Raw genomic sequence first — 15,375 nt, 5'->3', positions numbered from 1 at the left:
AACTGAATTCCAGCGCCTCTAAAATTGTCGCCTTATATACTCTTTGATTTCAACCTTCGCATCTTCTAGGCGCTTCCAGAATCTACTAGTCCAGTAGCTCTCAAACTTCTCAGCTGTAACTACAATTGCACAATATTATAGTTTTTCTCATTGCATACTTATAGGAGTATCTCAGATATATGCATGTGTTTGTGCATTGACTCTCCGCTGCTGGTATACGTACATGATACATATATGTAGACGCAGTTATTGTTTCGTTTATGTAGATACATAATAATTGAATTATTGATGTGCATCACTGCTTAGCATCTGCTTAGAGACGATAGCATCGCTCAGTGCTGCTCACATTCGTTACAATATTCTAGAGTCATCCCTGGTCCACCTTTATAACTAAGAAGGCGTCCACCTATAGAACTAAGGCCCACTCCCTTTTAAAATACTCATTAATACCTTTCGTTTGATACCCATATTGTACAAACGAATTCTAGGGTCACCCCTGGTCCACCTTCATGGCGATATCTCGAAACGGCGTCCACCTATGGAACTAAGGATCACTCCCTTTTAAAATACTCATTAACACCTTTCATTTGATACCCATATCGTACAAACAAATTCTAGAGTCACCCCTGGTCCACCTTTATGCCGATATCTCGAAAAGGCGACCACCTATACAACTACCACCACTCCTTTTTAAAACCCTCGTTAATACCTTTAATTTGATACCCATATCGTACAAACACATTCTAGAGTCACCCCTGGTCCACCTTTATGGCGCTATCTCGAAAAGGCGTCCACCTATAGAACTAAGGACCACTCCCTTTTAAAATACTCATTAACACCTTTCGTTTGATACCCATATTGTACAAACGCATTCTAGAGTCACCCTGGTCCACCTTTATGCCAATATCTCGGAAAGGCGACCACCTATACAACTACCACCACTCCCTTTTAAAACCCTCATTAATACCTCTCATTTGATACCCATATCGTTTATGACGATATCTCGAAAAGGCGTCCACCTATAGAACTAAGGCCCACTCCCTTTTAAAATACTCATTAACACCTTTCGTTTGATACCCATATTGTACAAACGCATTCTAGAGTCACCCTGGTCCACCTTTATGCCAATATCTCGGAAAGGCGACCACCTATACAACTACCACCACTCCCTTTTAAAACCCTCATTAATACCTTTCATTTGATACCCATATCGTTTATGACGATATCTCGAAAAGGCGACCACCTATACAACTACCACCACTCCTTTTTAAAACCCTCATTAATACCTTTAATTTGATACCCATATCGTACAAACACATTCTAGAGTCACCCCTGGTCCACCTTATGGCGATATCTCGAAAAGGCGTCCACCTATAGAACTAAGGCCCACTCCCTTTTAAAATACTCATTAACACCTTTCGTTTGATACCCATATCGTACAAACACATTCTAGAGTCCCCCTGGTCCACCTTTATGGCGATATCTCGAAAAGGCGTCCACCTATAGAACTAAGCCCCACACCCTTTTAAAATACTCATTAACACCTTTCGTTTGATACCCATATTGTACAAACGCATTCTAGAGTCACCCCTGGTCCACCTTTATGGCGATATCTCGAAAAGGCGACCACCTATACAACTACCACCACTCCCTTTTAAAACCTTCATTAATATCTTTAATTTGATACCCATATCGTACAAACACATTCTAGAGTCACCCCTGGTCCACCTTTATGCCAATATCTCGAAAAGGCGACCACCTATACAACTACCACCACTCCATTTTAAAACCCTCATTAATACCTTTCATTTGATACCCATATCGTTTATGACGATATCTCGAAAAGGCGTCCACCTATAGAACTTAGCCCCACGCCCTTTTAAAATACTCATTAACACCTTTCGTTTGATACCCATATTGTACATACGCATTCTAGAGTCACCCCTGGTCCACCTTTATGGCGATATCTCGAAAAGGCGACCACCTATACAACTACCACCACTCCCTTTTAAAACCTTCATTAATACCTTTAATTTGATACCCATATCGTACAAACACATTCTAGAGTCACCCCTGGTCCACCTTTATGGCGATATCTCGAAAAGGCGTCCACCTGTAGAACTAAACCCCACGCCCTTTTGAAATACTCATTAACACCTTTCGTTTGATACCCATATTGTACAAACGCATTCTAGAGTCACCCCTGATCCACCTTTATGGCGATATCTAGAAAAGGAGTCCACCTATAGAACTAAGGCCCACTCCCTTTTAAAATGTTCATTAACCCCTTTCATTTGATACCCATATCGTACAAACAAATTCTAGGGTCACCCGTGGTCCACCTTTATGGCGATATCTCGAAACGGCGTCCACCTATGGAAATAAGGATCACTCCCTTCTAAAATACTCTTTAATACCTTTCATTTGATACCCATATCGTACAAACAAATTCTAGAGTCAACCCTGATCCACCTTTATGGCGATATCCCTAAATGGCGTCCACCTATAAAACTATGGCCCACTCCCTCTTAAAATACTCTTTAATACCTTACATTTGATACACATGTCATACAAACACATTCCAGGATTACCCTCGGTTCATTTTCCTACATGGTTATTTTCCCTTATGTTGCCACCATAGCTCTCAACTGAGTATGTAATGTTCGGTTACACCCGAACTTAACCTTCCTTACTTGTTAATAATGTAATTGTTGGTTGAGGTATTTTTTTCAATAACGGTACAATCTAGTCCGGCTTCTTGTATGAGTGGGGATGAAGCAAATGGAATACAAAGATGACTGATAGTCTCTCCCTGATTTTTTTATAAAATATTTTTTAATTTTTGACACTTTAAGAGGATCGTTAGTCTTGATAAAGGATAGTTTTTGTTCAAGTTGCTTGTTTATGTGTATTTTGATGTTGTCCTGAATTAATTTCTTTATTAGTTTGAGTTTGGCTTTTTCTTGTTGTATAGTGCTATAAGAGCAGTGTAATTGTAGGCGATTATAATTGTTTATCAAAGTTAGTGTTTTTCTTTTTTCTAAAAGCAATGATTTTAAAATTGGTATGTTGGTAAGTGTGTTAGTAGTGCTGTTAGATTTTGTGTTTGGTACATTCTTCTCTATGACTGTTAATATTATTTTGTTAAGTTTATCTAGGTGATGGTCGATCTCAAAGTTTTTCAAGTTCCTATTGTCCGGTGTCTGCGTTTTATTTTCAAGTTCTGAAGTCAGGGTGCTTTTAAAATTTTTCCAGTTTGGTTTTTTGTAGTCTAAAATTTTTTGTTGCGAGTTGCCCAGTAATGTGAATAAGCTATTGTTGTCTCTACGGGCGATAATTTCTATGGCGTTATAGTCACTATCGTAGTTAAGGCAGTTGAGACAGTTGACTGTGTCGTTGCTTTTTTGTATGTTTAGTCTATGGTCTGCAATACAGATATCTAAAAACGAATTAGATCTTAAGTATGATGTGAACTGCTTGGCGGTCAATCGAGAAAGAGGTCGGTGGTCCCGTAAGCCGCGAAAAAGTCCCCTGGTATTAAGGAGGGGATAAGCCCCACACACAACCACACCCACATATACGTGCATGGGTGCTGACAACCTACGCACACACACATGCATGTGATGCATGCACACAAGTGCGGCGTGAGTGTGGTTGGCTGGAAATATTATTAAAAAATTTGGGAAGGGGCGCCGTCAATCAAGTGAAAGTTAGGCATTGGGCCTAAACACTGACCTTGCAAACATCTAAAGCGGCTGCAAGTTTTGGAGTCATTATATTTTTAAATCCTCTCAGTTTTTTGGCTGGCGTTGGCATTACAGCGTCTGCTCCCAAGACCTGCTAAAAAGGAATTAAGTGTTCTGGTTATAGTTTTGTAAGGTAACCCTGTGTGTTTCAATTATTTCTCATCTACGTTTTATATAGTTTCATTCTCACGTTTAACTTATAATTTATAACCTTGAACGTACCTCATAGCTAGCAGCGATTTCGCTGACAGTACAAATAAATATATTTTATACTATATTCACCCTTATCGCGAGGTTCACGCGGAAAAGTGTTCGCCTTCACTTCTTTTGTTCGGGTGAACTTTTTCCGCCTATCGGCAATTTCGGGCGAACAAAAGTTCACTTCGAAACAGCCGATGCTCTATTGCGAATTGGCAGTGAACAAATTATTTACTTACAATTGTGTAAATTTTGTAACCAAGCATATATTTCCTTAAAATAAAACAAAAATAGAAATAAAAAATATATAAAATAATATTTAGTATTGCACTTAAGTTGGTATTGATTGAGCGTGAGGAGAATATATGTACATAAATGTGAAAGCGGTTCAGAGGCAATTAAGTTAAAGTTCTAACCCTTCGGAGCTAAATGATTCACTGTAAGCTAAAAATTACTATTTTCAGCACTTTTGAATAACAAGTTAATTGTTTTCAATTAGTTTTCGCCAATATTACAGGCTAAACAAGTCGGCATTCTAATATTTGCTAGTTATTCTTACCACTCCTTGTCACCATTGAAGCAAAAATTTGGAGTTCCACTAATTGTAAAATTGTGTACATGTCTTCGTTTTTTCGTATATACGCCAATTACACGGCTCAAGTATGCTTGTGCTAATTACCAATTTGCACAAGGATTTGACCGGTGTGTGCACTGGTTGCGCGAGAGAGATTTACGCATGTCTGCAAATATTGCACATGCTTTTTTCTTCGTGTATGGTGAATCTTACACAGTTTACCTGTGGTTCCTGATAATATAACATCAGTAATTATTGTTTAAAAATGTTAATATCGAAGGCGTAAGGACCATCTCTAGCTTGTAACAGGAATTCACACAAATTTAATAATACAAAATAATTTTTTATACAATTAGAACATATGTTTCATTTGTTGCGCTAGTTGAAAAATGAATATTGCGCAGTGCTGCAATGAGTTGAGCTGGTCTTTCAATTAAAATATATATTTTATAAGTACAATGGAAAATAAACGCTTCTGGTGCGAGTTTTTCGACTTATACCGTGAATTACCAGCACTGTGGAAAATAAATAGTGATTTTTTATACAATTAGTGCATTTTTTATACAATTAAAACACATGTTTCATTTGTTGCGCTACTTTAAAAATGAATATTGCGCAGTGTTTTTGTGCCGTGTATGTCAAAATTTTCATTTGCACCAATTTCGTCGTTTTATATTTGCGCATGGTTTTTGTTTCATGTATGGGCCGTCATAGGGAAAAGGCGTCGGAAAGGACCATGAAGTGGGTCTTAGCCAATATTGTTTCAGTGAGGTGCTCAACATTTTGGAACCGTTGCTTTGTCCACAATGGATAACTTGGCCAACTGATACGTTGTCATAAAAAATAGAATCTACAGCAATACAGGAATTTCACTTCTTCCACTCAGCTTCCGATTGTGCATTATTTATTGATTTATTCCTAAAAACAAAAGAACATATAATTATAAGAGTATAAAATTTCAAAACAAAAAATTACTTACTCTCGTTCGCCTGTAAAATATAAGTGAACAAATTTGGGTGTTCATTTCGCCCGAACAAAGAGTTGCCGATAAGGTGAAATCTTTTTCGAACACGAAAAATTTTTTCGCCACCCTCTGCGATAGGGTGAACAAAAACTGTGAATATTTTCGGGTGAAAATAAAACTCGCGATAAGGGTGATTAAAAATAATATGCAATTTCTTCTTACTAGAAGCAGCTAATGCACGATCACTCCATTCTTTCTTCACTTACTGCTGTTTTGTAATCGATGCCATACATAAACCCCGGTCTACCTTTCTTTCTTTGATTCTCCAAAAATAATTTGTCCTCTGAATTTTTAATAAGGTTAGTGCATTTGCACTTGCTATATTAAATAAGTCATCTAACTTCGGCGTCCACGCCTCTTCTCTTTCTCTTTGCGTTTCCGATTTAATTTTAGAATTTTTATTCACTTTCCTCCATGCATTATATAAATCTTCAAGTTTTTTTATGCAGTGTTGCTTGGTTCTAGTGGTTTTATTGATATTTGCTGGGGAACATTCATTCTCGACCATGTGATTCACAAAGTTAGACTCGGGTATAATGTTTGGATTCTGTATTTTTTTGTTGTAATCTCTAATATGTTTTCTGAACCTCGTTCTTATTTGCGTCCTGTTTGTCCTATGTAACTATGTTGGCATCCGCAGGTAAGCTTGTATACGCCGTGGCTGCTAAACGGATCCTCTGAGTTAGTGTTAGTTCTTAGTTTTCGCCCTAGATTGTTCGATATTTTGAATGCTGTGTTAATGTTGTATTTTTTAAAGAAGTTTGCCAATTTATATGTTGCTTTCCCAGTATATGTCATAGTCGTCCAGCTATTATTTTCCTTTTCATTTTCTTTTTGGTTCTCCATTTGTCCTTAGCTTATCTATTAGTGCTTTTTTATATCCGTTGTTTGCAGCGATGTTATATATGACCTCAAGTTCTCTCTTATATGCCTCTTGTGTAAGAGGGTCTATGTACCAAGTGCCTTAATGCTGCATTTTTATGCTGTTGGGGGTGATTTGAGGTATTATGTATTATTGTGTCGGTGGCCGTTGGCTTTCTATATATGTCATAGTTAAATCTTTTGGCTTTTTTATCAATATTTATCGTGAGGTCTAGATAGTTGATTCCTCCGTCTTCGTTATTAGTAGTTAAAACGCATATTATATCGTCCACGCATCTAGCATAAAATGACACGCCTAATTTGGACTTCAGCTCCTGTATGTACTTTTCTTCCACATTTTGCATGAACACTTCCATAAGAATTGCTGATGTGGGGCTTCCCATTCCAAGACCGTTTGCTTGTCTATATATTTTATTGTTGAATTGAAGATAGTTTTGACGTAAAGTGGTTCTTAGTGTATTAGTGATTTGCATACTTTTCACTTTGTGTTTTGTATTATGAACTATTGTTGAGCTAACTATGTCCAAAGCCTCTGATAGTGGTACTGATGGGTATACATCTTTTATGTCAAAAGATACCAATTTGCTGTTCTTTGTTAGCTCTACGGTCTCAAGTTTCTCTATTAGCTTTGTTGTGTTAGCTATTGCATATTCGTTCCTTAGCTCCAGAGTATCTTTCAATATCGTTTTTAAATATTTGGACAGTTTGTAACATGGTGCCGATTTAAAATTAATGATGGGCCTCATTGGCGTGTCCGGCTTGTGGAGTTTTGGTAGCGCAGTCAGTGGAGGAGCCGAAGGGTTCATTTGGACCAATATATGTGGCATGTTAGAATCTACTATATTCGTTGCATTTTTTATAGCAACTTTGATTTGTTTTTGGTATTCATCTGTGGGAGATCCTCTCTTAATCTACGACATTTTATTTCCTCTATGAGATCTTCGGTTTTGGATATATATTTCTCTTTTTCAATTAGAACAGTGGTGTTTCCTTTGTCCGCTTTCGTTGTGACAATATTGTTTTTCCTTAGTTTATGCCGTAGATTCTTTATTGCTTTCTCCTATGTAATAGATTTTTGTCCTTCCTGTGTTTTCACCTCCTTTTTTATGATTTCTCCTGTTCTTCCTGTGGTATCAATGATATTGCGATCTCCGCATCTACAATCGCTTGCTCCGTTTTTCTTACTGTATTTTGGTCCATGATATAGTGCTTCAGGCCCTTTTCAAGAAGTTGTGCCTCTTCCTTGGTAATGGCCACTGTTGTGAGGTTAACGAACTTGTCATGAAACTGGTGAGTTTTTTGGTTTTGGTTACCCTCTCGTCGTCCCGCCAGCTTGTCCAATTTTCGGTTAAGCGACCTCTATTTTTGTTGTAGTTCCTGATTAACCTCTGTCCTAATGCGATCGAAACATTCCATTAATGCAGTCGTAGGTTCTGCCAATCTTAAATGGATAGATAATAGCTCGGCATTTATCTCATCCTTCTTCGAGTATAAGCTTTCCAACTCATATTTTAAAAAATCGGCACAATGTTACAAACTTTAAAACGATATTGAAAGATACTCTAGAGCTAAGGAACGAATATGCAATAGCTAACACAACAGAGCTAATAGAGAAACTTAAGACTGTAGAGCTAACAAGGAACAGGAAATTGGTTTCTTTTGACATAAAAGATTTATACCCTGTAAGGCAACCCTTATGATAAGTGTTGAGTGACCATAACATCAATCATTAAATATTAACCACGTCAATTTTTTTGACCACACCAATCACTCACCATGAGGGTTACCTTCATAAACGTCACTTCGAATGACGCCAATTAATTTCGCGCATTCAACTTGAAAAGAAGCAAAAAGTTTTCAGCAGCTCATATATATATATATATACATATATATTAAATTTTCTAAGTTTGTGAACATTTTTATATTCAACAAATAAAACTTTAAAAAGAATATATTTAAAGAGTAAAGTTCATCAGTTTCTTGTTTTGGTATTAGAAGCAGTGTATGTGCGAGAAGTCTACGCAATTAATATTGTGTGCTTTACTCAAGTTGCGTTAAAGCTTTTTTGGGCGATAACCTGCGTCAACTACGACGCAAGAATAAAGATGACCACGATGGTCATCTTACAACCCATCAATACCACTATCGGATACTTTGGACAAAAAACAAAGTGAAAAGTATGCAAATCACAAATACGCCAAAATCCACTTTACGTCAAAACTATTTTCAATTCAACAATGAAATATATAGACAAACAAACGGTCTTGGAATGGGAAGCCCCACATCAGCAATTCTTATGGAAGTGTTCATGCAAAATCTGGAAGAAAAGTACATACAGGAGCTGAAGTCCAAATTAGGCGTGTGATTTTATGCTAGATACGTGGATAACATAATATGCGTTTTAACTACTAATAACGAAGAGCTTGTACTGGAGTACCTCAACAAGCAGCACGGAAATATAAAATTTACAATGGAAACCGAAAAAGACGGAGGAATCAACTATCTAGACCTCACGATAAATATTTTTAAAGAAGCTAAAAGATTTAACTATGACATATATAGAAAGCCAACGGCTACCAACACAATAATACATAATACCTCAAATCACCCCAACAGCATAAAAATGCAGCATTAAGGCACTTGGTACATAGACTTGAAAGAACACCTCTTACACAATAGGCATATAATAGAGAACTTGAGGTCATATATAATATCGCTGCAAACAACGGATATAAAACAGTACTAGTAGATAAGCTCAGAAGGACAAATGGAGAACCAAAAAGAAATAATGAAAAGGAAAATAATAGCTGGACGACTATGACATATACTGGAAAAGCAAGATATAAATTGGCAAACTTCTTTAAAAAAATACAACATTAACACAGCATTCAAAACATCGAACAATCTAGGGCGAAAACTAAGAACTAACACTAACTCAGAGGACGGCAAATAAGAACGAGGGTCACAAAACTTATTAGAGATTACAACAAAAAAATACGGAATCCAAACATTATACCCGAGTCTAGCTTCGCGAATCACATGGTCGAGAATGAATGTTCCCCAGCAAACATCAATAAAACAGTTAGGGTTCTTCACATACCAGCAAAAACCCCGACGTCTCAACGTACTCGAAAACATGGAAATCTACAAACAGAAAACATTCGACGGTAGAATAATAAACGAACAGATAAACACAATTTCTGACACAATATTCGAGCCTTTAAAACTTGTTTACAAGAAACAAAGTAATCTCACAAGTACAACAGACAAACACACAACAACAAATAAACACAAAACAATTAACACACCCAAACAACAAAGCCACAAAGAAGGTCAAAGAATTAAATTTGCTGATTTTTACCTACCCCAGTCAGCCACAAAAATCGATTAGTAAACCAACCTCGGTTCTGAATGAACACACATCACATACATATAACTAAATATACACAAGCATCAATTTTGACAGTACCTGCTCATGTACCTACGAACTATAAATACAGGACAAACGACAACAACAGATCAGAACGAAAATCGACACTGATTATGGCACAACGCCGAAACCGGTTTGTCTCAAATCCAAATTTGACAAGGGATGACGGAAAATCGTTCAAATTAAACATCATTTATCCACCCTGTCGGAAAATCAACAAATCAAAACCCCCACCATAGAACAGTACTCGTTGCGCTAGACCTATCAAAATCTTTTGATACGGTCAACCATGGCACGTTACTGCAAGACCTAGAAGGGTCTACCCTTCCCCCATGTCTTAAAAGGTGGACGGCAAATTATCTGGGTGGTCGGCAGGCATCGGTGCAGTTTAGAAATGAAACATCGAAACCAAGAAGAATTTAACAAGGGGTGCTACAGGGTGGTGTCCTATCCCCACTTTTGTTTAATTTCTACATATCTAAGCTACCTTCGCCACCAGAAGAAGTTACTATCGTTTCCTACGCCGATGACTGTACAATAATGGCCACAGGCCCAGGTTCACAGATCGATGAGCTTTGCAACAGAATAAACGGCTACCTCCCTGATCTCTCCAGTTTTTTCGCCTCGCGAAACCTGGAATTATCACCGACTAAATCATCCGCGACTTTATTTACAACATGGACGTCCCAAATGTCGACCATTTTGAACATCCACGTCGATGGCACTACGCTACCGACTGTCCTACACCCCAAAATCTTGGGTGTGACGTTTGATCAGGATCTCCATTTTGGTGAGCATGCAGCCGCAATTGTACCGAAAATTCAGAGCCGTAATAAAATCCCAAATCCCTTGCTGGCAGTACTTGGGGGAAAAGACAAAAAACGCTCATTACCACATACAAAGCAATTGACCAGCCGATTGCATGCTACACGTCCCCTATATGGTCGCCAAGCCTAAAAACTACCCACTGGATGAAGCTACAAGCCTGCCAAAATACTGCTCTCAGAACCGCCACGGGATGTCTTCTTATGTCCCCAGAACATCATCTAATGAGGTGAGAATACTCCCCATCAGGGAGAGAAATGAGATGCTAACCAAACAGTTCCTGTTGAATACCCGCAAACCTGGGCATCCCAACAGACATCTGATTGATGAGCCAACACCGCCTATGGGCTTAAGGAGTCATCTCCGTAAGCATTTTGAGGAAATACGGCACCTGAGAACTCAGCCGTATGAAGCAAAAAAAACACACAAGCAGGTCCTCAGTGAACCCCACAAACAGGCTTCGGACCTTTATGCCAGGAAGTGCCCGGTGAATCCATTACTCAAAAAACAGTACCCAAAACTTGCGGAAGAGGAACGCATACTCCCCAGAAAAACGCGAGTCACTCTAGCTCAACTTCGTTCTGGATACTGTAACAGGTTAAACTCTTACCTACCCAGAATCAACCCCGACATACAAAATGTATGCCCCGCTTGCAATGTGTCCCCACATGACACCAACCATCTCTTTAATTGTAATGTGGAACCAACGCCTATAACACCCCTTTCATTATGCTCCACCCCTGTTGAAACAGTTTCCTTGGACTCCCGTTAGAGGATGTTGATGACAATTTGTGATTTTTCTTAAAAGGAAATACGATCATATTTCCAGCTTCTCAAGAACGATTCATGAATGTAGTTTATCTTCGTTCTTTGATCGCCGTCTACTATTTTTTATACATAAAATTATTTACTCGCGTTCCCCAGAATGTCTGTTTTCGAAGCTTTCGTTTGCGCGGTCAACTCGTACTTGCAACCTTATTATACCGCAATTTAAGTACTCGGTGACATCCAGAATGTTTTTCGTTAGAGCTGTGCAATTGTGGAATGCGTTGCCTAATAAAGTAAAGTCAGAACTAAATCCTAAGCGCTTCAAGTTAGCTGTACACCAGATCCTTCGTTAATGAACTTATGAAAAATATCTATGATTTTATCTTACTTCATCTCACTTTTTGAATTTATCTCACTTTTTGAATCTCGCTCTGTCAGTAACTAATATTAAATATATAAATAAGTAATAAATTTGAACTAGTATTAAGTAAACATTTCAAATATGACACTGTAAAAGACCATGTCTTATATGTGCATTAAATAAATGAATGAAATGAATGAATGAACTATTAGGTGGGGCGAAGCACTGCTACAACAACTTCCGTTTCCCCGACTTTATCCGCTTTCGTCTTTTCCTTCTCATCCTTCCTTTTTTCTGAAGTTTTTGTGTTCATCTTGGTCGTATGACCACCTGCACGACAGCGGTCTAATGTTAAATGTCCGCCACAGCAGCGACACTTGCTGTGGTAAGGCTATCGTTACTTCCCGAGTTGTCCCCGTATCGGGAAGTATCCATTCAAATACAGTCGATAATAACTCCTGTCTACAAATCATCCAATAGCCACGGTCCACATAACAACTTGTACTAGGAGGTTGGTAGGTCTTCCAGACCGATAAAGTGCCGGCAAAGTGCTTTCGTAAGAAATCCCAATCCATGACAAGTAATTTTCCGTCCAGTTTGAGAAAGGGGGCTTTGAACCCCAAATTCGTTTCATTCATTAATTCTATTTTAATTAGTACAATTTTTCAAAAATTACGAACCGATTTTAATCATACTATGGATTAAGCTTCCATTGTACATAGTTGAAATGTTTGTATAGGAAATGCGTGCTCGTATTGTAAAGCTTTCACATTGCCATGATATTGGAATTGTTTTCATTCTGCCAATTCTCGACTTCTCCATTGTTTGCGCTTTTTTATTGTTTTTTTTTTGTTGACTCGCAGTCAAATATTTGGGGGTGGAACGACATGGAGAGGGCTGCAATTTGCCAATAACCATTATTGAGTAAAGTCATTGTTAAACTTCATTAAAAAACGGAAAATTATTACATACATTGTTGTTACTATTGTGGGTGTAACGTCAATTTGTCGACAATTTGTAGGTTATTTGCAACACTTGACTGACTGTCCGACTATCAGATTTGGATATTGTTCTAATTTTGGTTTCAATCTTTGATTTTTTATGTCGATAATTTAATTCTTTGCCCAAGTCGAACTTTCACCAGGGCTGCCAACTGGTCTCCAAGTGAGCGGTGCCTTTTTGCGGGTTCAAGCCATAGCACCAAAGTTGTTGGTTGAATTTAGGAGTTGTGGTTGACTTTCCGGCGAAATTGATAAGGAAGCACCTCTCAGGAGGACCTCTCGGATTTGTCTCAATTAAACGAGGTTTAAGAGAAGGCGACCCCTAAATCCAACGAGAAGTTACTCTTAGCAAAAACTTCGTATCATACCCGTCCTGATATATACCTGGAATCATGGGCATTGTTATGAAGATTAGATGAGGGTTGGAGTATTAGAGTGAGTAGCTCTTCCCATGACCTGAAGGCAAACTCAAAATATTTGAGTGACCATATACGTCACAGTATATATTCTGCTTTCAGTAGCATTGCTAGTACTCACATCTCTAAATGCTACCACAGCCCTCACAATGCAAGCAACATTTGCAAGAGTCGAAACCGCGATTTTGTTAAAGGAGGCTCGTACCACTTGTGCGAAAAGGTCGTTTTTCACTCTCGATATTTATTTCTGTTTGTTACTGAAGGCCTCTACTCTGTGGTGCAACCTTAACATGCGCAAACTCCATGCCCCAATGCTGCGTTCACCGGTCATTTAGGATGTTGTCTCCTCTCTCAACGATCCACCTGTTATTATGACATGGGCTTATCTTTCACCGACTTGCTTCCATGGCTTATACTCGCACCACCGACCCTTTCACATTCGACATTCATTATTAACTATCCACCGGCCAATTGCTTACTACTCCCGCCGTTCTACATCGACTGGTAACTTCTCCATTAAAAAATAAAAAATAATTAACCACATCAATACAAAGTTCACCTGTCAACCGTTATCCACCCACCATCCGAATGTTTACAATTCACTATTTCCTTTTGTACTACCCCTTAATACTTTAGTCGCCCCTTTGCGACAGACATGCCTTAGGTTACGTAATCGATACTGCTAGACTGTCGGAGTAAATTGCAACGAACGTGGGATTCTTAGACAGTAGCCATAGGACAGCCCAATTTATAACTGTTAGTTCTGCCTGAAAAACGATGCAATGGCTCGGTTGCCTATGACTTAAGGAGAGAGAAAGATCGTATGAGTACAAACCAATACCCACATTGGATTCTGGGAAAGATGAAGAGATATCATCCCATTTGTGTTGTTGTTGCTGAAAGAGACTTTTTTGTCTAGAAGAAGGGTCGAGGTAGTGTAATCTAGTTGACGAAAGTTTTCCGGAATGGTTCCCAGAATGACCACATGTATACTCTAAATCCCTGGTGTCGAGTTGCACGTCCCAACCTTTTGTGTCACTGGAGGACACTTCCCCTCCCTATGCGCTGCCATTAGTCGAGACTAAGAATTGTCCTACGGACCTTACACTGTGATTTAAACTGTGCGGAGGACTGATGAGACGTAAAATTCCATGAGACAAATAACTACTTTATAAACTATGTAAATACCCCAGCGGATTAGGGGGTCAGAATATACCCGCAGTAGGTATGCCTGTCGTAAGAGGCGACTAAAATACCAGATCCAAGGGGCTGTGTAGCGCAACCCTTCAGGTTGCCAGCGCAATATATAGCTTCTCCATACCCAATTATCAACCTCACCTATACGCGGCGAATCTTGTTTCACTAACAGACGAGGCTCTGGCGGAGGGGAGGGATGGAATAGCCTGAAGGTTTAATGTGGCCACATAAATCGTTCCCGAGATGGTCGGGCTAGCACTTTAATGGTGCTGTGGTACCGGATCTGTATCCGGCAAAGGACCATCACATCGATAACACTCCCCAAAGCCTTCGGGGAGCAACCTTATCGCTACAACAACAACAAACTATGTAAATTTTGCTATGATGGGGAATAACGGTGTTGTTGGAGATAATTGCTGATGTTTATAAAAGCTAGTTGCAAAATATTACGAATGTAGCCCTCGATTTGCAAAGATTTTCATTGGAAATTTATTTACCTCCCCATTAATCGCAGATGCTAGTTATAAAAAGGACAGATACAGTATCTTGGAAAGGGTTTGGGTTCAAGACTTGCCCGTATAAATATATTAACTGTACATCCATCTACCGGCAGGCTGCCTTGATGTAGCATATGGAACGTATTTCCGGTCGAACTTATTTGCTAGTTCCAGCTAGCTTCTTTATTTATTTCAACCGCATCACAAAGTCTTTACAATTTTGTTATCTCTTTTTCTATCCATTTATTTATTACCAATCATATATAACCGTTAACTTTTCCTTCTTAGGTTCTCTTCCCACTCATCTTCGCCGAAATGCTTGGAAAGGTCGATGTTGAAGCCAATATTGCGGGTGGTGGCCCATCTGGACAAGCTGGCGCAATACGTTGGGGAATTGCGATGGGTTTACGTAGCTTTGTTGATCAAGAAATGATTGAATCGATGCGTTTAGGTAAA

At 38.7% G+C, this 15,375-nt stretch overlaps 1 protein-coding gene across 2 annotated transcripts in view; it reads left to right on the top strand.

Moving 5' to 3' along the window:
* Positions 1 to 15,375, top strand: part of mRpS9 (mitochondrial ribosomal protein S9) — a 137,584-nt gene that overhangs the window by 121,807 nt on the left and 402 nt on the right. For both annotated transcript variants that reach the window (XM_067759256.1, XM_067759253.1), the window contains one exon: positions 15,208 to 15,370. In XM_067759256.1, coding sequence (XP_067615357.1) covers positions 15,208 to 15,370 — 163 coding nt within the window. The remainder of the gene's footprint in view (positions 1 to 15,207; positions 15,371 to 15,375) is intronic.

This window comes from Eurosta solidaginis, chromosome 1 (assembly GCF_040869045.1).
Source record: "Eurosta solidaginis isolate ZX-2024a chromosome 1, ASM4086904v1, whole genome shotgun sequence".
In the NCBI taxonomy this organism is placed as follows: Eukaryota; Metazoa; Arthropoda; class Insecta; order Diptera; family Tephritidae; genus Eurosta; species Eurosta solidaginis.
This window is presented reverse-complemented; position numbering and strand designations above follow the sequence as displayed.